The 24,800-nt window shown below is 43.3% G+C and overlaps 1 protein-coding gene across 3 annotated transcripts in view; it reads left to right on the top strand.

Annotated features, from left to right (window-relative positions):
- The first annotated feature begins 3,786 nt into the window (after positions 1 to 3,786).
- Positions 3,787 to 24,800, top strand: part of PIWIL2 (piwi like RNA-mediated gene silencing 2) — a 35,906-nt gene continuing 14,892 nt past the window's right edge. For 2 of the 3 annotated variants that reach the window (XM_076065662.1, XM_032949758.2), the window contains exons 1-20: positions 3,787 to 3,927; positions 6,327 to 6,476; positions 7,293 to 7,380; positions 8,419 to 8,557; positions 8,863 to 9,053; positions 10,288 to 10,426; positions 10,734 to 10,924; positions 12,247 to 12,412; positions 13,141 to 13,251; positions 17,001 to 17,121; positions 17,689 to 17,810; positions 17,929 to 18,009; positions 18,427 to 18,540; positions 19,477 to 19,671; positions 20,006 to 20,090; positions 20,365 to 20,454; positions 21,880 to 22,020; positions 22,371 to 22,484; positions 23,384 to 23,578; positions 23,747 to 23,842. In XM_076065662.1, coding sequence (XP_075921777.1) covers positions 6,330 to 6,476; positions 7,293 to 7,380; positions 8,419 to 8,557; positions 8,863 to 9,053; positions 10,288 to 10,426; positions 10,734 to 10,924; positions 12,247 to 12,412; positions 13,141 to 13,251; positions 17,001 to 17,121; positions 17,689 to 17,810; positions 17,929 to 18,009; positions 18,427 to 18,540; positions 19,477 to 19,671; positions 20,006 to 20,090; positions 20,365 to 20,454; positions 21,880 to 22,020; positions 22,371 to 22,484; positions 23,384 to 23,578; positions 23,747 to 23,842 — 2,526 coding nt within the window. In that variant the 5' untranslated portion in view covers positions 3,787 to 3,927; positions 6,327 to 6,329. Of the gene's footprint in view, positions 3,928 to 6,326; positions 6,477 to 7,292; positions 7,381 to 8,418; positions 8,558 to 8,862; positions 9,054 to 10,287; positions 10,427 to 10,733; positions 10,925 to 12,246; positions 12,413 to 13,140; positions 13,252 to 17,000; positions 17,122 to 17,688; positions 17,811 to 17,928; positions 18,010 to 18,426; positions 18,541 to 19,476; positions 19,672 to 20,005; positions 20,091 to 20,364; positions 20,455 to 21,879; positions 22,021 to 22,370; positions 22,485 to 23,383; positions 23,579 to 23,746; positions 23,843 to 24,800 lie in introns of those variants that run through there. The other variant, XM_076065663.1, reaches the window with a different exon arrangement.

The following is a 24,800-nucleotide window of genomic DNA, read 5'->3' as shown; positions in this document are numbered from 1 at the left end:
CTTCCATCTTCGATATGTAATAAAATGGAATGTCTGTTCCGAATACAAATCCAGACAGGTTAAAGCTATCGCAGGGTGGGTTACCTTTGAAAACCCCGCAGAAAACCTTGGCCACATGGCGAGCCGACATTGTATATAGGGGCACCCCACAGCCGCTCCCAGTGACGCCACCACAATCCCTAACCCAGCACACGTGAACCTGGCCCCGCACATCCAACAAATTTCATCATGACCCCCTCATCATCATCAAGTTAATCAACAATCGTCGTTGATTGCATCAACAGAATTAAACGTTTGGTGATTCCAATTAACAGTCAAGCTCCGTGAAACAAACAACACGGCTTCGTCCACGCTTCAAAATAAACTTCGCCGTATCATGCCGTAACCCTCCTATTGTGGGCACGTTGCATTACATTTATTTAAAGGGCCCATGGCAAAGCGAAATCTTAACAGTTGCTGTAACGCCATTGAGCCCTCCTTCGAGTGATTGAGCCACTCGACATTCACAAAAGCACCCGGGCAACGCCGGGGATTTCCTGCTAGTTTGCTCATTTAAACACAAGGCCAGTGGTGTTCTCAATGAGAACTGCAAAGAGCTCAGAACGACGGGTTGGTTTAGCTGCACCTAACCCTATGCTGCCCACGAATGAAAGAATTTACACAATTGCGTGTGATGTACATACAGTATATTTTAAAGAAATAAGCAAACGCCTCTTTTTTGTATCACGTTTATCCCGCCACATCTGCATACCTATATTCTTGGTTCTTTCGGTAAAGTCACGTAGAAGATCACGTAGGTCACGTAGAAGGGACCCTTCTACGTGGTAAAGTCACGTAGAAGGGACCCTTCTACATGACTTTACCGAAAGAACCAATAGTCTAGGTATGCATATGTGGCAGGATAAACGTAGAAGGGAAACAATAAAATAAAAACATAAAACAATATATTTTATTATTTTGTTGTTTCCCTTCTACGTGACTTTACCGAAAGAACCAAGAATATGAATCCCTGCAGTCACGAAAGCTTTAAATCAAAATCTGCATACCTGTCAACCCCTTCTCAGTGCCCTGTCTTATTACAGACCAATTCAGACCTTAGTGGTCACCTAGTGCCCTTATAAATCTCAACGTTCATCCTACAAAGTCCCATCACACAGGAGAAAAACAAAGACATTGCTTTGCCCGTACTGAAATGGTTTTCCGCCGTATGGACCTGAAAACTTTTATTTACCTGTACAATAATACGGGTAACACCGTATGGGTTAACAGGCATGCATACAGTGAGGGAAAAAAAGTGTTGGATCCCCTGCTGATTTTGTACGTTTGCCCACTGACAAAGAAATTATCAGTCTATAATTTTAATGGTAGGTTTATTTGAACAGTGAGAGACAGAATAACAACAACAAAATCCAGAAAAACGCATGTCAAAAATTTTATAAATTGATTTGCATTTTAATGAGGGAAATAAGTATTTGACCCCTCTGCAAGACATGACTTAGTACTTGGTGGAAACACCCTTGTTGGCAATCACAGAGGTCAGACGTTTCTTGTAGTTGGCCACCAGGTTGCACACATCTCAGGAGGGATTTTGTCCCACTCCTCTTTGCAGATCTTCTCCAAGTCATTAAGGTTTCGAGGCTGACGTTTGGCAACTCGAACCTTCAGCTCCCTCCACAGATTTTCTATGGGATTAAGGTCTGGAGACTGGCTAGGCCACTCCAGGACCTTACTGTGCTTCTTCTTGAGCCACTCCCTTGTTGCCTTGGCCGTGTTTTGGGTCATTGTCATGCTTGAATACCCATCCACGACCCATTTTCAATGCCCTGGCTGAGGGAAGGAGGTTCTCACCCAAGATTTGACAGTGCATGGCCCTGTCCATCGTCCCTTTGATGCGGTGAAGTTGTCCTGTCCCCTTAGCAGAAAAACACCCCCAAAGCATGTTTCCACCTCCATGTTTGACGGTGGGGATGGTGCTCTTGGGGTCATAGGCAGCATTCCTCCTCCTCCAAACACGGCGAGTTGAGTTGATGCCAAAGAGCTCCATTTTAGTCTCATCTGACCACAACACTTTCACCCAGTTGTCCTCTGAATCATTTAGATGTTCATTGGCAGACGGGCATGTATATGCGCTTTCTTGAGCAGGGGGACCTTGCGAGCGCTGCAGGATTTCAGTCCTTCACGGCGTAGTGTGTTACCAATTGTTTTCTTGGTGACTATGGTCCCAGCTGCCTTGAGATCATTGACAATATCCTCCCGTGTAGTTCTGGGCTGATTCCTCACCGTTCTCATGATCATTGCAACTCCACGAGGTGAGATCTAGCACGGAGCCCCAGGCCGAGGGAGATTGACAGTTCTTTTGCGTTTCTTCCATTTGCGAATAATCACACCAACTGTTGTCACCTTCTCACCAAGCTGATTGGCAATGGTAGCCCATTCCAGCCTTGTGTAGGTCTACAATCTTGTCCCTGACATCCTTGGAGAGCTCTTTGGTCTTGGTCATGATGGAGAGTTTGGAATCTGATCGATTGATTGCTTCTGTGGACAGGTGCCTTTTATACAGGTAACAAGCTGAGATTAGGAGCACTCCCTTTAATAGTGTGCTCCTAATCTCAGCTCGTTACCTGTATAAAAGACACCTGGGAGCCAGAAATCTTTCTGATTTAGAGGGGGTCAAATACTTATTTCCCTCATTAAAATGCAAATCAATTTATAACATTTTTGACATGCGTTTTTCTGAATTTAGTTGTTGTTATTCTGTCTCTAACTGTTCAAATAAACCTACCATTAAAATTATAGACTGATCATTTCTTTGTCAGTGGGCAAACGTACAAAATCAGCAGGGGATCAAATACTTTTTCTCCCTCACTGTACATATTTTTACACATCCCAATCAGCCACACGGACCTTTTGGGAGTGCGGCCTTTTTTTGCAGCAATATTTGGTCCATTACAGACCGGTAGTGTAACAGAGTTTGCGAAATTCCACATTCCCGTCGGTTGCGTGGATGACGAGGAGCGGTGGATGACTGCATCGACAAGACGACGTTGTGTGGAGGAGGCCTTCGTTAAGCAGTGGATTGATCGTGGCCCATAACGGCAATGGTTCTATACCAAAAGTCGCCATCCGACACTAAGTTACGGTGGCGTCACCACGGCTGCTGTGCCAGGCTAGGTGCACTTTGAGGCCACGTGAACAGACCCCAGCAGGTGCCATGAGTCGACCAACTGAGATGACCGGAGGATGCACCACCAGCTGGACCACTGTTCCAACTTGCTTCCTTTAACCCGCCCGGCGTTCCGCTCGTTGTTGTGAGCGTCGCTCCTCCACCCTCCGTCGTTGCTGGAGGGCGACTGCCTCCAACTGCCCAGCAGCAGCATCAGCAGCGTCCTTCACGAGCCTCCTCCCACGGAGGTCGATCTTGACACCGCTGGTACCGGTCGTCGGCAAGTCGTCCACTCAGCCCCACGTCCTCCCCCTACCGCATCAGCTCCATCTCTTCTCCCCAGCCCGTGTCGTGCCCGTTTAGCCCGCACTCGATGCGGTCAAAACAAAATCTGCTTGGCCATGCGGTGGCTATACACACACACACCGCCGCCGCCCCCAGCAACAACGCGAGTTATCGCGAGATTTCAGAGCGTGCTCCCAAACTACACTTGGCTCACGAGGTCTCGCGAGATTGAAAAGGAGGGAGGGGGAGGGAGGGAGGGGGAGGGAGGGCTCCCACATCGAGCTGCCGTTAGACGACCTCTGATTGGACACTTTCAAAAATTTGGGCCGGGTGATCGAATCGACCAATCGAGCGGCGGCGCGGCGGGGAGAGTCACGTGACGTGGAGGGGTCGTGGCGGACACGTGGCGGGGCGAGTTGGAGTGCCACGCGGTGCCTGTGGTCATCGTCGCCGCGAGTGAAGTTTCGCTCGTCCATTCGGTACCATCTGACTCCGTTCGATTGCGTCGAATGGCAAATCTCTAAAGTAGCAGGCGCTAAATGATCATTCTTTAGGTCTGCTGGCGGCGGCGGCGGCGGCGACGAGAGAGAGGGGCTTTTTGGAGAGAGTTTGTTCGTGGAGGAGCGCAAGGCCACCTCCGTGGTCACGGCCGCACGCGACTGAGGGTTGTGTCTTTCGTTCAGTTCAGTGAAGTTTATTTTGGTATAGCCTCGTTTCGTGTTTATGTAGGAGATGTGGCATCCGGTCTAATGATGGCTACACCAGTGTCTTATTGCGGCCGTCTGGAACGCTCATCCGTTCGGAAGCCACTGGAGCTGTGGCACTTTTAAATCTCGATTGAAAACGCATTTGTTTCCAACTTCGTACAGGCAGGAGGTGTTGCGACTTTTGCGTCGCCAATTGGGGTTGTTATATTAGGCTTTTGAGACGCTTCAGTAAGTCAAATGTTGGCGGGGGGAGGAGGAGGGGCTACATTTGTACCTGGCGATGGCTTATTTTGAAAATGTGGTCACACGAGCCCAACGTTTTTAATTCGCTCCCCCAACCTTTGTCTCAGAATACCGGAGCAAACAGCACGTCCTAGCCGGGAACACGGGAATAGAGAAGATCACTTGTGACGCTTATCTCTAGCGGATCCATCTGTAGATACCCCATTGTTTTCCGATGACCGTCACCTCAACACGGGAAAGTGTTCTACAAAGTGTGTTCGTTTTTTTTAGCGGGGTCTGTCTACTTTGATCACTTTTCTTTGATAACAAAGTGACATCTTACATATCCACGCTATATACAACACTCGGTATTTGATACACGTTAAGACGTGCGCCTACCTATTATAAGCTGGTTTCCGATGTACAGTATGTAGTACTGTACTACAGTATGTAGTACTGTACAGTGCTCCCGTTTTTTATTATTTGCCACAGTTGCTTATACATGCTGTAGTCAACACTGCACATTGTATATAACGCTAAGTACGGTTTAATATACTTTTTTACATCTGCATATTTGTGTTTGCATTAGTTGAGGTATTGTTTGGCAATGTGTGTGTTTTTCCCAAGCCGTTCAACGTCCTCTAAAGTAACACGACCTGGATCCCTTATTGCGGGGTTTTGGGGGAACCAGCTCCCTGTGCTACATAAAGAAAATTGTTTTATTTATAGCGCCTCCGAAAGTTCGTAAATTGCACATTTGCGTGCGCTGCATACACACACACAAGCGTCACACGTGTCGTGGGGTCACGACTCTCTCCAACCGGGGACGAGAGAGAGTCGCTGATTGAGTTAACGAAGGGGACCCCCCCCCCGTCCCTGTGTTCCTCGTGGGGGAGGGGACCCCCCCTGGGGGGGAGGGGACCCCCCCTGGGGGGGAGGGGACCGCCCCTCGTGGGGGAGGGGACCCCCCCTCGTGGGGGAGGGGACCCCCCCTCGTGGGGGAGGGGACCCCCCCCCTTGTCCCTGTGTTCCTCGTGGGGGAGGGGACCCCCCCCTTGTCCCTGTGTTCCTCGTGGGGGAGGGGACCCCCCCTTGTCCCTGTGTTCCTCGTGGGGGAGGGGACCCCCCCTGGGGGGGAGGGGACCGCCCCTCGTGGGGGAGGGGACCCCCCCTCGTGGGGGAGGGGACCCCCCCTCGTGGGGGAGGGGACCCCCCCCTTGTCCCTGTGTTCCTCGTGGGGGAGGGGACCCCCCCTTGTCCCTGTGTTCCTCGTGGGGGAGGGGACCCCCCCGTCCCTGTGTGCCTCGTGGGGGAGGGGACCCCCCCTCGTCCCGGTGTTCCTCGTGGGGGAGGGGACCCCCCCTCGTGGGGGAGGGGACCCCCCCCGTACCTGTGTCCCTCGTGGGGGAGGGGGGGACCCCCCCACGTGGGGGAGGGGACCCTGCTCCGACGGCTCGGGGGTGAGCCGGGAGGGGTCCTCGAGGATCACGCACATCGTCTGTCACGTGATGCCCTCGTGGTCGTCAGTTGGGCTTCGAGAGTTGGATGTGAGCTGTGGTGTTAGGTCACTGGGAGGTTAAATGGTATTAATGTACTGTAAGATGATGGCAATGAAAAATGTAACTCAATTTATTCGTCTCAACAATTGTTTTAATGCAGTCCTGTGGCCCCACGGCCTTTAGGAAGTGCATCATTTCAGCAGCATTGATTCAGTAAAAAAAACAATTGCACCGTTTTAGATGTGCGGTCTCATCAGCAGAGACAGGTTTGCTTAAATCAATGCTGGCAAACTGCCAGATGTTATTGACAGGGCCCCTCTGATACACTATATCGGTACTGTTTATTAGCTTTTTTCACAAGAGGACAGCAGCATATGCCTCTGCGGCACTTAATGTTATTCCTGCTATCGTCATAATCAGTATTGTGTTGACGTTTACTCTTGACCGTAGAGGATGGCAGAGCAAGGAGAGAGACGTTTTGGCAGGGGTCGCTCCATGCTGCCTCCAACCGAGCCAAAAGTGCCAGAGACTCCACGTGCTGCCCAGCACGGCCCGGAGCAGCAGTCCACAACGGCAGGGGCAGCCGATGACCAAATGCAGGTGATGATGTGCTGCATCGGAAGTTGTCATTAACCGTCATCATTTTTTTCATTGCAATTTATGGGGTTCCGGCCATAAATGACGTCACGCACCTAGGGGGAAGGGGGGTGGTCAGACATTTGTGACGATGTGTGACGAAGGGGGGGGGGGCGGGGTTGAGAAATGTGACGTCACATCAAAATGCGCAACTTTAAATAAATATAGACAACACGTTCTACTTAATTAAATAGACTTTTTAATAAATGTTTTCTCCTACAACATCAGAGTGCAGCGCCGCATTAAATACGCACTACAATGACAATAGTTTAGAGCGATTTGAAGCATGTTTTATTTTTGGGGGGGGGGAGGGGGCAGAGCTTTGTGACGTCATATTTGAGGTGGAGGTCTGACTTTTTGTGACGCCGCGCGACGGGGGGGGGTAAAAAATTGTCCAAAATCGCGTGACGTCATTTATGGACGGCCCCTTATTACCTTTTTGGTATATTTCAGAGGCTCACGGAGTCGTCTGTATCCCTTATAACATCAGGGCATTACTAGATTAACTATCATTTTTCAATGTGATGTGCGTGTTGTACTTTGGTATAAGAAGTTTTAGGCATTTTAACATTTTTCAGGGCAGAATTTAAAGTCGCCTTTTTCACGACAGAAAAACAATAAGGTGGTATTTTTTTTCAGAAAGTCTTACAATATTTTGAGTCACATTTTTAATGGCGTTCTGAGCTGAACGCAAAAAAATACTCTGTGAACGTGTAGGAATGCGAAATACTGTTTGTGTTTGCTTGCATAGTGACGTGAACCCTTAATTATAATCATCAGGTTCGAAGTATGGGCCGGAGTAGCACTTTGCTGGCCAGCCTGCAGCACAGACCCCCAGGGGCTCTGGGCCCTGGCCTCAGCTTTTTCGGTATGTCCCGTGGTATAAAAAATGTTTCCAGCTACATTGCATCTGAATTTATTTTGACTCAAGAAGGCAATGGTGTGAAATGACATTTCATACTCTTGAACATTTTAGATGATAGTTTTGTCATTACACCGAGCAAATGGTTTCCTTTTTTTTTTCTTCAAAATATAAATAAGGAAAGCAAAGCCGTAACATGGGAGGGGTTCGTATTCGTTGGGCCTTTCGGTAGAGTCACGTAGATAGGTTCAAAGAAAATAACAAGAAACTACGACGTTTCGATCGCAACACGAGCGGTCGTCTTCAGGCAAAGGAGTTAGCCTCTGAAGGCAAAATGGGGGAGGGGTTTCAGTAATTCTACACTTTTCCCTCCCAAGAAAAGAAAACTGCAAACAAAGAGGAAGGATTGGGTGATGGCTTGCTGCTACACAATCTGGAACATTAAAGGGACACGAGGGAGAAACAGACCAAAATATTATATCAGTAAAACTCAAAGTTTATAGATGATTGCAAGTAGTTGTGAGGAGTGGTGGACTTTAAATAGCCAAATTATTTTGGTCATCCCCTAGTCTGCCCTGCACCTGAAAGCTCAAATGTTCTAAAGCAGCTGAATGGAACATGATGTTCATCCAAAACTTTATACATAGGGGCTCATGTTTTTTTTTCCAATTTCATAGTACAGTAGAGCATTGTCATTCCTGCCATTGTGTAAATATGTGAAGGAGTGTTTTTGTGTGTGGTCATGTCTACGAAGCACATGTTAAGTCACACTGGGCAGTGCTCACCTCTGTTGATAACTTTTAACCAGTGGCAGGAATTCCACATTTCCATAATTATAGTCACTCTCCATAGTGTGACCACTTTTGACGTAATACAAATTTAGTAATCAAATTATTGATCATGGAGGGTTGATGGGCTGAGTGTACCACTGACTGCAATATGAAGTCATTTTTTTTATTAGAAATTGAGAAAAACCATCATACATACAGAAAAGCTAATTAATGTTTCTTGCATTTAAACCAAATTATTCCAATACAATAATAGGTCGAGGAATTTTATCAGCTGGGAATGCTGGAAGACAGGTCGCCCAGGGGTTACAGGAATCAAAACCGTCGGTGGCTTCGTCAAGCAGTGGACCATACAGAGGTGCAGAAACGGGGCCAATCGGGAAAGAAGTTATTAGGTATGTCCAACTTTGTTGTTAGTTTTTGAATTTCCCAGGCATCTTGATTATGCATTGCTTAATGAAGTAATGAAATTATGAATTATAATTGAAGCTTTCCTGGCAGACCTTATATGGTACTCAATCTATAACTGATATGTTTTTATAATCTGTTTAATAAATACATTGTTTATGCAGAATTAACTGTTAACTTGTTGTCCATTGTGTGCTGATCGTTCGCACATTTAGTTTTTCTTTGGAATGTGTACATCTTCTGCCCACTTGTATGGTTGTGTAATTTGTCCTCTGTGTGCGCTTTGCTGAAGCTTCGGACGAGGCGTAATACAGCAGGGACTCCTTGCTGCTCCCGGTGCTACTGCTGCCTTGGAGAGGGATGATCATGGATTGGCTTTGCTTCCAAGCTCATCTGGGGTCTCGTATATTGGGCCCAGCAGGCCTACCCTGCCATGTCCTGACATGGGCCGTTTGGCTCAACAGGAAAGTGTCCTTCATGCAGGTGAAAGCTGACTTCTCCGTTCAGTTGCTTCTTTTGTTTAATTGTACATTCACAGATAATTAGCAGGTCATGTGTGGTGGGGCAAATTGTGGTATTCCCACCTCTTCCCACTTCCAACCTCTGGCCAGGATGAAGAGTTGACCAACCTCGAGGGGCTCTCTAGAGTGTAAAATCACAGGGTCCATGAGAGTTCTGTGCTGGCTGTGCTCAGAGATGCCAGTAGGAAAGAGGGGTACTAAGGTCCCATTGACATTGTTGTCATTTGGTTAGGGCATCTTAATGTAACGTTGCCATATTTTGGCAACATGTTGCTAATTTTTATTTAAAGCTTTCGTGACTGCAGTGATTCATATTCTTGGTTCTTTCGGTAAAGTCACGTTGAAGGGAAACAATAAAATAATAAAATATATAAATAATAATGTATATTGATACAATTTTACTGTTTCCCTTCAACGTGACTTTACCGAAAGAACCAAGAATATGTTGCTTATTGTTTAATACAGCTTTTAATTCAGTTGACCTTGCTTTGGGTATGCTATGTGTTGTATCAAGGAGAAATAAATATATTTTTTGCTGCTGTCTTTTCTAGCATTGAGGTGCATTTTTCATATACATAAAAGGGACATATGGAAGAAACAGACCAAAACATTATATCAGTAAAACTCATAGTTGATGGACGATTGCAAGTAGTTGTGAGGAGTGGTGGACTTTAAATGGCAGCCAAATTATTTTGGTAAACCCCTAGTCTGCCCTGCACCCTATCGCTCAGATGCTCTAAAGCAGCTGAATGGGACATGTTGTTCATGCAGAACTTTATAAATAGGGGGTTATTTTTTTCAATTGCATAGTACAGTAGAGCATTGTCATTCCTGCCATTGTGTAAATATGCGAAGGAGTGTTTTGGTGTGTGGTCATGTCTACGAAGCACATGTTACATCACACTGGGCAGTACTCACCTCTGTTGATAACTTTTAACCAGTGGCAGGAATTCCACATTTCCATAATTATAGTCACTCTCCATAGTGTGACCACTTTTGACGTAATAGCTAATTTACTAATAAAATTATTGATCATGGAGGGTTGATGGGCTGAGTGGACCACTGACTGCAATATGAAGTCATTTTTTATTATAAATTGAGAACTCTGATCACAAAAAACCATCATACATACAGATTGGACAGAAAAGCTAATTAATGTTTCTTGCATTTAAACCAAAATTATTCCAATACAATAGGTCGAGGAATTTTATCAGCTGGGAATGCTGGAAGACAGGTCGCCCAGGGGTTACAGGAATCAAAACCGTCGGTGACTTCGTCAAGCAGTGGACTATACAGAGGTGCAGAAACGGGGCCAATCGGGAAAGAAGTTATTAGGTAAGTCCAACTTTGTTGTTAGTTTTTGAATTTCCCAGGCATCTTAATTATGCATTGATAAATAAAGTAATGGAATGATGTTTATGAATTATAATGAAAGCTTTCCTGGCAGGCCATATATGGTACTCAATCTATAACTGATGTGTTTATAATCTGTTTAATGAATACATTGTTTACGCAGAATTCACAGTGAACGTGTCCATTGTTATGCTGCTCATGTGCACATTTAGTTTTTTTTTGGAACGTGTACATCTTCTGCCCACTTGTATGGTTGTGTAATTTGTCCTCTGTGCGCGCTTTGCTGAAGCTTCGGACGAGGCGTAATACAGCAGGGACTCCTTGCTGCTCCCGGTGCTACTGCTGCCTTGGAGAGGGATGATCATGGATTGGCTTTGCTTCCAAGCTCATCTGGGGTCTCGTATATTGGGCCCAGCAGGGCTACCCTGCCATGTCCTGACAGGGCCCATTTGGCTCAACAGAAAAGTGTCTTTCATACAGGTTAGAGCTTTCTTATCTGGTTAGTTGCTTTTGTTTAATTGTACATTCACAGATAATTAGCAGGTCATGTGTGGTGGGGTAAATTGTGGTATTCCCACCTCTTCCCACTTCCAACCTCTGGCCAGGATGAAGAGCTGACCAACCTCTAGAGGGGCTCTCTAGAGTGTAAAATCACCGGGTCCATGAGAGTTCTGTGCTGGCTCTGCTCAGAGATGCCAGTAGAAAAAAGGGGTACTAAGGTCCCATTGTCATCTGGTTAGGGCATCTTAATGTAACGTTGCCATATCTTGGCAACATGTTGCTTATTGTTTACTATAGCCTTTAATTGAGTTGACCTTGTTTTGGGTGTGCTATGTTTTTTTGCGAGGGGCAATAAATATGTTTTGCTGTTGTCTTTTCTAGCATTGAGGTGCATTTTGCATGAACAACGCTGTATAAAGTATAATTACTATTACATTCTTGGTTCTTTCGGTAAAGTCACGTAGAAGGGAAACAATCAAATAAAAATATAAAACAATAAAATTCTCACGACGTTTCGACTACAACATGAGCAATCATCAGGTGTGAAAACCACAGCAAGAAAATTTGAAAAAAGTGGCGTTTTTTTTAACGTTAGCAACACGGAGAGCGATTTGACAGTTTGTTCAGATGGACGAGTCCATCTATGTTCGGAAAAGAGGAGGGGGGGAGACGAAAATAATGGATGCGGTCTGAAAGCCACCGTAAGCGTGAACAATAAATTAAGACCAAAAATGGTTTATCAAATCCTTCCAATGATTGCTAAGCCAGAATCCATCTTCTCGGTTGAAATTGTCTCTGTGTTTGTATATGTGGATAGCCTCATGAACGAATCTCTCATGGTAGCCATGAGAAATAACCAATAATATAATAGTTAGCCTCATGAACGAATTTCAACCGGGAAGATGGATTCTGGCTTAGCAATCATTGGAAGGATTTGATAAACCATTTTGGGTCTTAATTGATTGTTCACGCTTACGGTGGCTTTCAGACCGCATCCATTATTTTCGCCTCCCCCCTCTTTTCCGAACATAGATGGACTCGTCCATCTGAACAAACTGTCAAATTGCTCTCCGTGTTGCTAACGTTAAAAATAACCGCCACTTTTTTCAAATTTTCTTGCTGTGGTTTTCACACCTGATGATGATTGCTTGTGTTGCAGTCGAAACGTCGTGAGAATTTTATTTTATATTTTTATTATGTTATTGTTTCCCTTCTACGTGACTTTACCGAAAGAACCAAGAATATGAATCCCTGCAGTCACGAAAGCTTTAAATCAAAATATAATCACTTGTCAATTGCAGTGTTAGGTGGACGGGGAAGGTCCATCTCATCCCCCACGTCCTCTCTGGGACTGCAGGCTCCCTCCGAGACTTCTTGCCAGCCGAAGTCCACTTCGGTGGAATCGGGCAGCTCGACCTCCCTGGAGTCAACCTTCAGCGAGCTGTCCGTTGCCACGCTCCCTGTCGAGTGAGTGAGCGGCTCGTTGTGGTTCCTTGTTGTAAAATCATCCCTGTGGTGTGGAGGTGATGGAATGCCTCGGAGAGGCCCATGGCTTTTAGCCTGTCAGTTTTGAGGGATTTTTAATCATAACTCTTAATGCTAGTCAAATATGGGTTTAAGGACACACATGCTCTCTTTGCTCTCAGAGTATCTTACTGATATGTGTGTCCATAGTCCATGAGCCCTTTAAGGGGGCTCTCGAACTTTAATTGCCACATCCAAAGCAGTCTTCGGTGACTGTGGAAAAAGCCGTATATTATGTTGCCAGATAAAAGAGGAAAAACCTATTCTCATATTATACCTAGTTTTCTTTTACTTAAGCTTCATTCAGTTATCCAAATTTTTCGGTGGAAATAAGATGTAGATGAAGACCTGTTTTAAGTAATTTCCACTGGTAAATTGGTGACATTCTGTGGGACTTGTCATTGACAGAGCGATGCATCGCTTGCTGCTAGCGTTCTGATTCAATATTGTCTCTTGTTATAGTGCCGATGTCAGAATTGGTGTAGAGGGAAAACTAAAAACCCCCATTTCATCTGATAACATTTTGGTTATGTAGAAGGGTGAAAGTGACGTGACAATTGTGGTTTTGCTTGGCTGAAATCGCACCATAAAAGTGTTTTTATATTTTTGTAGGTCTTGGGTGTAACTATTAATGTGTTTGGCATGCTGTTACGTCTGGAATGCTGTGTTAGGCAACCTATACAAAAAATCGGAACCTATGGGACTCCTCTGGAGATTGCTACAAATTACATCCGTTTGAGGTGCTCCAACGAAGCCATCTACCAGTATCACGTGACATTCAGGTGGGACTTGTATTTTTACAAATTAGTCTGTAGACTTGCCCGTTACATCACTGCCGGGCAGTCGTAGAGTCTCCTTTATTTGACCAGGTGGTGGAATTAACCCGTTGAGATGCAAGAAGCATTGACTTATTTTGTAAGGGTGACCCACCACTTGAATTTATTAAAATATATTAGCCTGGAGATAATATATTGAGGGGGAACAGCTCACATAATGACACGTACACATTTAAAGTTGACAACTTCAAACGGTAAGCATTTGCGAAACGATTATCACACCCACTCGGAATGCTTACATATATTCAATTCTTGATTTGAAGCTTTCGTGACTGCAGGAATCCATACTCTTTGGTTCTTTCGGTTAAGTCACGTAGGTATAAAAATAAAATAAAAGAAATAAAATATATATCACGACGTTTTTCTACCTATGTGACTTTACCGAAAAAACCGAAGAGTATATTTAAATAATTGACCCCGGTGCACACTGTCTGTTGACTTGTGATGTATTCTAGCTGTAACAGTGGCAAGTGTTGTGCAGGTGTGTTTAAGGTTGAACTGCCACTCCTTAACATGTATTATTCCAGACTATCGGGAAGTACCCGGCATTGCCCGGGGGAAAATTTTATTTCAAAACTTCTCAAAACTTAAAAAACATTACATACATACACAATTACTAAGCTATTGTGAAAGCCCGGCATGCGGTTTGTCTGTCCATTTGTCAACAAAAGTCAAAAAAGTTCTAAAAAGTTGGGGGGGGGGTAAATAGTTGCTCTAAAAGGTTTCAAAAATTGTCGATCCCCCCCCCCGCCACCTTCAAAAAATATTTGTGCCCCGCGTAGGCATATATACCTAAACACCCCACATACATAGTAGTATCTGCATACAATAGAGTGAGTAGTATCTAGTGCTGGCTCTACAGTAATAACTACTGACTATGCAGTAGTATCCAATGACTGTAGGGAATCACGACGCTACGTGCATGAGAAGATGTGTTCTTTGGCGCGCGCTCAGCATAGTAATATAATAATTGATAGTACTAAATCGTCAATTTAACTACTTAAAAATGGTATCTATTGACTGAATAGTAGTATCTACTGACTATAGCAGTAACTACTAACTCCGTAGTAGTATCTGCAGACTCTATAGTCGTAACTACTAACGCCATAGGAGTAAAATTTTGATTTAAAGCTTTCGTGACTGCAGTAATTCATATTCTTAGCTCTTTCGGTAAAGTCACGTTGAAGGGAAACAATAAAATAATAAAATATATATAAAACAATAAAAATTCTCGCCACGTTTTGACCATAACACAAACGGTCATCATCAGGTGTGCCGGTTTGCATCGATTTATTTATTTTAGAACGGCGCATTTATTTATTTATTAAAAACCGTCAGCGCCACGCGCAGCGATTTGTCAGTTTATTTAGAAGGACTAGTCCATCTATGTTCTGAAAAGAGGAGGGGGGAGACGAAAAATTAATGTATGCTGTCTGAAAGCCACCGTAAGCGTGAACGATCAATTAAGACCTGAAATGGTTAATCAAATCTTTCCAATGATTGCTAAGCCAGAATCCATCTTCTCGGTTGAAATTGTTTCTGTGCTTGTATATGTGGATAGCCTCATAGGATTCTAGATTTAAAGCCTCATAGGAGTATTGATAATAAAGGTTTTTGGGTTAGATCGCGTTATTTATAAATGTGTCGTAACCCTCCACCACCCGACATGGCCAAACAGTAAAAAATGTGTCACGTTTACAAAGGACAAATAGTTCACTACTTTAGCCCACCGGTGTGTTGAAGAGTGAATCAACATCATTTAAAATTTGAGTACCTTTATTATGAATAATATTGGTCGCGAAAGCCTACGTGTTAAACTCCATAGTAGTATCTGCAGACTATAGTAGTAACTACTAACTCCATAGTAGTATCTGCAGACTCTATAGTAGTATCTGCAGACTCAATAGTAGTATCTGCAGACTCTATAGTAGTATCTGCAGACTCTATAGTAGTAACTACAGACTCTATAGTAGTATCTGCAGACTCTATAGTAGTAACTACAGACTCTATAGTAGTAACTACAGACTCTATAGTAGTATCTGCAGACTCTATATTAGTATCTGCAGACTCTATAGTAGTATCTGCAGACTCTATAGTAGTATGCAGACTCTATAGCAGTATCTACTGAATCTATATTCCTGTATACCGACTCTGCAGCAGTATATACTGACTATAGTAACTGCACACATTGGGGTGGGAGGGGGGAGAAGAGGACATGACACTTTGAAGAATTACCTCAGCGTTGTGTGTCATTTTTTGTTGCATTAAAGCGAATGATCATTTTTCCCCACCCCGACCGATCGCGCGTGTGCGTTGCTATGGGAACCCCGACGTGCGTTGCTATGGGAACCCCCACGTGCGTTGCTATGGGAACCCCGACGTGCGTTGCTATGGGAACCCCGACGTGCGTTGCTATGGGAACCACGACGTGCGTTGCTATGGAAACCACGACGTGCGTTGCTATGGGAACCACGACGTGCGTTGCTATGGGAACCACGACGTGCGTTGCTATGGGAACCACGACGTGCGTTGCTATGGGAACCACGACGTGCGTTGCTATGGGAACCACGACGTGCGTTGCTATGGGAACCACGACGTGCGTTGCTATGGGAACCACGACGTTTCGTGCATGCGAAGATGCGTGCTTTTGCGCAGGGTATTAATATAATAATTAATAGTACTAAATTGTCAATTTAACTACTTTAAAGTTAGAAATGTAAACCCCGGTTTCTGAGTTAAGAGTCGCAAGTTGCGTAGACGGACAGACAGAGAGGCACACAGACAGACAAAAATGACTTTTATAGGTAAGAATTAAAAGTACTTGCAATAATAATTTACCTAAATAAATGTTGACATAAAACACCCATTGGCATTGTACCGTTTAACGTGCTACATGTAAAGTTTGCACACAATAACCCTATTCTTTATAATTGATTATATATTTTTAAAGCAATTTAATGATTAATGAAAAGAAAACTTTGATCATTACCTGATTAATTAAAATAAAACTCAACGCGCGGTGGAAAAAAACTTACGCTCACGCGCCAAGAATCGATTATTTAATTCGAGCAAAGGAATCGAAGGTTGTAGATTTCTTTAGAATCGGCCTATTCCCGTTCAATCGATACCACAAACGCTCACCAAATATCGATTCTCGCCAGTCCTGTAAGCGGGTTGACGCCACACACTTCATTCCCCCCCCCCCCCCCCAAAATCCAAAGTTAATTTTTATACTTTTTACATTGTGTACAGTATGGGAGCTACGCACATGCCAAATTTCAAGTTTGTAGCATGTTGGGAAGTATGCTAAACATTTCTAACAGACACACATCCACAAATGTCCCTTTTATATACATATAGACGTGTGTGATAATGTCTAAACAGGATGTTATCAAGTGCAATATGCAATATTTTAATTTAAATGTACAAGCGTGCTCTTACAAGATGTCGCAAACTTGGGTGTACAACTCTGAAGCAGCCATCATTTAAATGTCACGACGAAGTGGTAACTTATGTGTGCGAGCTTGTGCATGTAAGCTCACATTCTTGGCTCACTCTCCAGTCAGTCAGTCGGGTCTCAAGAGTTTATCAGCTAAGCAAACCATTTTCTGTACACCGTACACGAGCTTAATCGAGACATTTGACATGTCTTAACCATACGTGACTGCTAACGATCTCACTTGCGCCTCGGACAGCCCTGATGTGGACAGCACGAATACTCGCTTTGGCTTGCTAAACGAGCACAAGTCGGTGATCGGCAACACGAAAGCGTTTGATGGGTGTGTCCTGTATCTGCCTCGTAAACTCGACGACAACGTAAGTGCTGGAGGTTCTCATGACTTTCTTAATTGTTTTCCAACTCCCAGTTTGCCGCCATACTTCCTTATGCTCTGTTGTGTTTCCAGCCGCTTGGCTGTTAAGTGGCGTCACGTTGGCAAGATGTTAACTACCCCGTGGGTTCGATTCAGACCCTGAATATTTGGAGACTGCATGTTATCTCCGTGGTCTTTTGAAATGTTCTGCTTGTCCCGTTTTCTCCCTCCGCATTTAGAAATGTGCGTGTAGCGTATCTGGCTGCTCTAAAAAAAAATTCCACGCGATAAGCCACTTAGTTGAGCTATCATTTGTAGCCAGGTCGCTTCTGGAAAAGAGCTTTTTAGCTCAGTGGGACTTACCTGGTAAAATAATTGTTTCATAGTATATTAACACATTATTTTGATGTCCCCTTGCAACAAGGTAATAATCATGAGGTCTTAAGGCTTTGGGTGCAATATCCAATGTTCGTTTAAACTTGTTATGTGGTAGTGTTTTCTCTTTGCCAGAATGGTTTACTGAAGTTATATTCATGTTGTGTTTCGTGTGTGTTTTAACTGGGTTTGTCAGCTAAACCTCACTTCCAAGCGAATTTCAGACGGTGTGGAGATAACCCTGTCAATCAAGTGCACCAAAATCATCAAGCCAGATTCAGACCTCTGTCTGCCCATCTACAACATCATATTTAAAAAGTGAGAATATGTAATTTGACGGTGTATATTGTTAATATTACTGCAGTTTGTACTTGCATTTCTCACTGATGTTGCGTTGTTTTGAAACAATATAGCCTGCCTTGTTTCCTCTGCTTAGGATAATGCGATTGCTGGAATTAAAGTTGATTGGAAAAAGTTACTTGAATCCTCGCCAGCCAATCGTCATCAACAGATACAGGTCAACTACAATGTAGTCCGTGCTTTACTTGAATCTGTATTTCTGCCCTGGGCAGATATTAACGATTATGAATCCCTTACATTAACATTGATCTAATACACCTTCAATAGTTTAGTTTTTTTGCTTGCTGCTTGGTGTGTTGGGCTTGTGCTTTATGAACTGAGATGTATACGTTTAAACTGCCCCCTTAAGCAATGTCTAAAAATACATTGAAACTAAAATATTTATTTTATCATTTAGATGTGATTCCTAATGCTGCTAGAGTAACCTAATATTCTGCTATTTTATTTAATAATGCTTACTCGTGTTCATGCGTTCAAATGTTTTACTACAAACTCACCTCCGTCCGCATTCTTATTCTCCTTCACCGGGATGACGTAGCCATCCATGTAAACGGTGCTTTCGCGTTACCCACAGGATTCATATTTGGCCTGGTTATGTCGTTGCTGTGCAAAAGAAAGACGGTGGATTGATGCTGATGCTCGATGTGTCCCATCGAGTTCTGCGCATGGACAGCGTGCTGGAGGTCATGTAAGTGTAGCATGAAGTTGGGCGGCCCTGTGCTGCTGCTCATGTGAGCTTTCATTTTGATCCCGGGCTGCCTGTAATAAATAACTACCCTAGGTATATATATATTCTCTGATATGTTTTCCAATTGTGTCCCTCCAACATATAATTTATATTTTTTTTACCTACAAAGGCTAGGCACAGTGGCATTAAAATGAATTGTTTTTTGTTCAACATGATAGTGTTTGGTCTGGTAGAGAAATCTTTCATAAACTTTTCTCTCTCCTGTGATTTGTTGGCTTCTAAATTTCACTTTATTCAATTCCCAATTATCTATATGAACAGTTATATAGTTGCAATAAGTGGCTAATGGATCTGTAGTATAAGTGGGTTTTTTTCACCATAATTTTTTAGAAGAATAATTGTTCATATTTCCATGTTCGTGTAAAATTTAACAAATATGCATGTTACTGCTGTTGTTCCAACAATGGAACCCCGACTACTTTCATGACCACAGTTAAAACTATCTGGTCCAAGAGATTTACTTTTAAAATCTCTTGTTTTTTTTTCAACTGTGACACCTTCATCTGAAGAATAATGATTAATTTTCTTGGCTATATGCATTATTGTGCTATCGAAGTCAACATAAATTCCTCCACTAAATAAAAAATAATATCTGCCGTGTTATGGTTCCATCTTCTAAGTAAGGGGCTATCATTTGTGAATTGAAAATTTTCAACCTGTCTTTTGCGAAATTTATTCTGCCAATTGCTGGCCATGACATTTTCCAATGATTTTTGTGGTGTTCTGCAATTTATTTTCTGATTCCTTTCTCAATCATTTTACAGAGTTTAAATGTATCCAGTCTTATGGTTTCGCATCCCACCCCCCCTCCGCCCCATGTCCTCTTCTTATGTCTCTCCCAATCGTCAACGTGCATCGTGGCATGTCCGCTAACAGGACCCATCTGTACGAGAGCTGCCAAAGCAGCGCCAACTTTCAGGAGGAGTGCACCAAGGCCTTGGTGGGCCATGTGGTCATCACGCGGTACAACAATCGCACCTACCGCATCGATGACATCGCCTGGGACAAGACACCCAAGAGTACCTTCCTCAATTCGGCAGGGAAAACCATGTCTTTTGTTGAGTACTACAAGTAAGGGCAAATTTTGTTTTGTTTTTAAAAGAACTCGTATGCGAAACATTGCACTTATATATGCGAAACAACACACAACGTGGCAACTTAAAGCGGAGGGATTCCCGAATAGAATAAAGCGCGGAATCCGGCTTGCCGGACTCTGGTCATCAAGCATTTTTCTGCAGGGTTTTGTGATGCAATTATTTGATGAACACTATATAAAATAATTATAATTAACCTAAAGGAGGATAACACACAATAGGTGTAAATATGGCTTTTCACTTTTAGCTGTATCAGCTGTTTTCACCCAGGACACATTACATTTCACCAGTCTCGTCTCTTTTTTTCCCAGGACTCAGTACGAAATTACAATAGATGACCTTGGGCAGCCACTGCTCTTGCATCGAGCAAAGCAAAGGAATCGGACAGATGATCAGGTTAAGTCTTTTATTTTATTATTTTTAATGCTTTTGTGTAACTAGAGGTCCTTATTCCTTAAATCATGCTAAAGTCGCAGTGCTATGCAAACTTGGTCAGTTGAAATTACAGTTTCATTATGATGGCAATGTATTGTGAATTACAAGCCTGGTGCTTTGTTTAGTTTGCCTGGTGTTTTTTTTAGTACCCAGTAGCACTAGGCGTGAGTGCTAATTCATCAGGAATTAAGATTGTACTGACTGTTAACAGGGCTTGTGTCGATTGACTTTGCAGGTGGTGATTCAGACCATTTGCCTCATCCCAGAGCTCGCCTATATGACTGGGATCACCGACCTGATGAGGTCAGACTTCAGCATGATGAAGGTAGCATGTTGCACAGATTCTCATACCATGCTTGTGCATGACACTTGGGCTTGGCTTGATCAGGATACATGCATGGATTCAGCAACGCTTTTAAACTGATGGTTGTTATTCGGTGTACAGTGTTTTTAATTAGCGATAATTTTGCTTTCTGAGTAACGTCACGTGGCGCGTGACATACACTCAGCCCCTAATAGCAACACCACTACTAATATCATTTATATTGGATCGTCTTTACGATCATGCCATTTGCTGGGTTATTATGATGGCTGCAGAAGCGGTGGACAAGTAAAAGCTTTTCCTCTGGCCAAAGGTTGTTTTTGGAGGTTGATTTTGGTTGTTTTTGGAGGTTGTTTTTGGATGAGGCGATTATGAAGTACTCGCATTTTTGTTGCTTGGGGTACGTTTTGGAGTAGCTCTTTCAATAATCCAAGACAGTTAAGTTGCTCAAATGGTGTGTGTCCTTGTCGAGTACCATAAAAAGTAACACTAGAGCTGAACTTTAACATTATGTAATTGAGTACATATTATCAGTTTGATTACTCAACTTAACCAGATATCATGGGAAAAAAATTTGGGGAGTGGGGGGGAAAGAAGTCACCTCAGGTGCTGCATGTAGCACTGGACGAGAGGTTTTCAATGGAGCCTAGTGATGTCATTGGCATCATCAACCATTTCTCAATCGGCCATAGCTCTTAAAGGGGGTTTTCCCCCCTTCAGGAGACGTATGTCTGTACATTTTTGGATTGTTTTAATGACTTAATTAACTAATCGTCCTAACTCTTTGAACTAAGACCCTAAAACAAGGATCATTGGCATTTGTCCTGCCTTATATTCAGTTTACTATATGACGGTACGTTTCAATGCAGCAGTTCTATCCGTTTGTCAACACCATAAAGATATATACAGTTTTTGCCACATTGCAGCTTCCTTTGATAACTTCAGAGGAGAACAAATTTACCTAATGGGTGCTCGACTTATATGCGGTTAATGTGCTATATCTTTAAACGATTGTAAAAAATGTTGAAAAAATATGGTGCACAGGAGAGGGGGGAGTAACCATTGCTGTGCTCCATTTGCTAAGATCTTTTACCAACATTGCACTGACACAGGTGACAAAGTTATTACGTCTTCTGTTGAATTACTCTCATGTTGTTGTATTATGCGTTGCAAACATGTTGCCATGTGTGTATGTTTGAACTTCTTTCGAACAGTGCCATTCATTCGGAGGTGCTGGGGAAGGATGACAAACTAAACGCAAAAAGCATTTCTAAAAAAAGTAATGTAATTTGGGTAAGAACTATGGAATTTAGCAAAAGGAAGCGCTGGAAAAATGTTGATGCTGTTAATGGCGTCGATCATGATGACTATTGAGCAAGTTTCATGAATGTTTTGTACATGTTAACTCATTGTGCTCCCCCATTGCAGGCAATATCTGAGCACATGCGCCTTGGGCCATCCTTGAGACACAATTCTCTCATGGAGTTCATCAGCAATGTGAAGAGGAATCCTGAAGCCCAGCAGGAGCTCTCAAACTGGGGCCTGCAAATGGACAGTGACATTTATAAGGTAATATGTCATTTCTCTCCATGCGTGTGAGTGGAGCTACCAGTTCTGTTTATAAAATAAAATCTCATGTTTATTGCATAAAAACACTTTTGCTCAGTCTTTGCCGGTGTTCGGAGCCTATTGATTATTACCACAGTGCTTGGGATTTTTACCAAGCAGGTAAAACCACCAAGACTCAATACCATCCAAAAACCTATAAACACAAATGTAAAAATGCTTGCCTATGAAATGTATTGTATACTCAGCAATGTGCTTGAGCGATAGGTGCACCAAACCGAGTTAAATTATTGTTCGCGCGTGTTTTCATAGCCGGTATCGGACTCGCAAACGACTGCCCTTTACCATTTCAGTTGAGTGGCCGCCAACTGCCGCCTGAGATTATTCGACTGCAGTACAAGGCCTTCGCGTTTTCGCCTGAAGCTGATTGGACGCGCCATATTGTCAACACCCCCTGCATCACAGCCGTGAGTCACTGCCTCCTACGGCTCGAGTTTGTGACTTTGTGTCTTGAATATGTGCTTACGGATTTGTTTAGCGGGATAACTGACGTTCATTCCATCCCCAGTCATTCAGTCATCTGTTAATGTATTATGACATTTCAAGCGATAGCCCAGTGTGTTGGCAGCATGACCAGATTTAGGACATTGCTAAACTACGAGAAATGAATAGGTTTTTTCAGTTGTCTGTACACTCTCCGATGTGTTTTCAGGTTATTGTACTGTGGTGTTCAGCACAATGTCCTACGTTTTGCTCATCGCTAAGTGAGAGCTTCTACTGGTCATCTGAAAATTACTGCACATATGTGAAAGAGAGCGTAATAGCTCATCGGATTCATGTAGTATAAATAAATATTCTGATTCTTCGAGCAGCTCCTATAATCCTGTGGTTATGAGCACATGGGAGTAAAATACCGAACAACCCGCGGTACAACAAACCGAAAAAACATCGAAGCCAATTGCTTAGATTTCCTTCCATTCTAGATTTAAAGCTTTCGTGACTGCAAGGATCCATACTCTTTGGTTCTATTCGGTAAAGTCACATAGGTAAAAAATAAAACAACAAAAATCACGACGTTTCGGCCACAACACAAGCGGCTTCACCTGATGAAGGCCGCTTGTGTTGTGGCCGAAACGTCGTGATTTTTGTTTTATTTTTTACCTACGTGACTTTACCGAATAGAACCAAAGAGTATAGATTTCCTTCATTCGCACGTCTGTTTGGCTTTAGTGACCCCCCCCCCTTCCCTATTGATGATGAACTGACAAATGCAAAGTAAAACAGAAGACTTATTTCACCCCCGAGTGAATTGACGGTTTAGCTTTGTGCCCGGTGTACGCTTTTTACGCACGATGTGGATGCACAGGTGGCGATGAAGAACTGGCAGGTGCTCTGCACGCACCGTGACTCGTTTCTCGTGCACGAGTTTGTGACCATGATGTGCAACGTGGGGCCTCCGATGGGCCTCGTACACCAATTACCCAACATAATAGAGCTGCCGAACGATCACACCAAGACCTACATCGACTGCATCCGCAAGAACTACAGCTACTCCCAGGGCGTAAGTGATGGGGCGGCGGACTTGAGAGAAAGGCCTTAATTGCACCAGGGTTTTGGTTTGAGAAGTCTTGTGAGCCATACTGTGTGCCCGCGATTGAGCATTAATCAGCTTTGTCGTTTATTTGGTGGTGGTGGTGGTGCTGCTGCTGTTGGTTGTGGCGACGTGCAGGTGCAGATGGTCATGTGCATCTTTCCCACATTACGGGACGATCGCTACAGTACTGTGAAGCAAGTCTGCTGTGTGGAACTGGCGGTGCCATCACAGGTACACACATGGCAGACTTGTCACACCTAAAGCAATCATTGGATTTGTCAAACAAAGTGAATGCTATTGTAAGGAGGTAAACGTTTGTAGTGTCACTTATTTACATTTTCCAGTTGTAAACAGCATTGAAGTAATTACTTTACCCACTGCACATTAAGTATTTTAAATTAAAAACGGCAACTTGTTTCTTCGTCCAAATGATCGTTATATTGTTTTTATTTCTCGCTTAAGGAGAAAATAAAATGTGGTTCTCCAGTTATGTGCCACTTATGTTTCTCTGTATAATGATATCTCCGCAAACCAGATGCACCAACCCCACAACTTTGGTGTCAAGACCTCTTTCAGAAGTCTTAGGTTTCGGTTAAATGCCTTGAAGAGGACCAGCATGAGGATTCAAAGCTATTCCACGCAATTGCCTTGATTATCTATTGCTTGACCAACGATATTAATAGTTACTATTCCACATAACCAAAGCAAGTGTGAAGATATCCAACTTAAAAATCTCTATCCTACAACCACACAATGTCTGGCATTCAACAATAATAAGATTTACCAATTTTTTTATGCATTGCACTTGATAGACGTTAACTATTGATTCCGAATTTATTTTAGACAGATTCAGAAGGGCTTTATTTGATGGCAATGATTCTATCAATGTATAGTGCTGCAAAATGTATGTGGCCAGAAGATGGTGCTAAAAACCCATATAACCATGTCAATACCATAATGGGTTTTGTTGCGACGTGGTTATATGTATGATATTTTATGTTGTGTATTTGAAAGTCCAAAATAAGAATTGCAAATACAAATTCAGTAAATGTCAGATGTGTGCTGTCTGGCAACCCTCATAACCTACCTAGTGCCTTTTGTTTTTCTGATTACAGACTGGTAATACAGTGTCAATGCAGCATAATAATTATCACATAAAATCGTTTATTGTGATTCGAGTTGTAAACAG

The sequence above is a fragment of the Petromyzon marinus genome, chromosome 8 (assembly GCF_048934315.1).
Source record: "Petromyzon marinus isolate PM22_M1 ecotype Great Lakes invasive population chromosome 8, UKy_Petmar_22M1.pri1.0, whole genome shotgun sequence".
Lineage (NCBI taxonomy): Eukaryota > Metazoa > Chordata > Hyperoartia > Petromyzontiformes > Petromyzontidae > Petromyzon > Petromyzon marinus.
The sequence above is the reverse complement of the archived record's forward strand: the minus strand, read 5'-3'. Positions and strand labels throughout refer to the sequence as shown.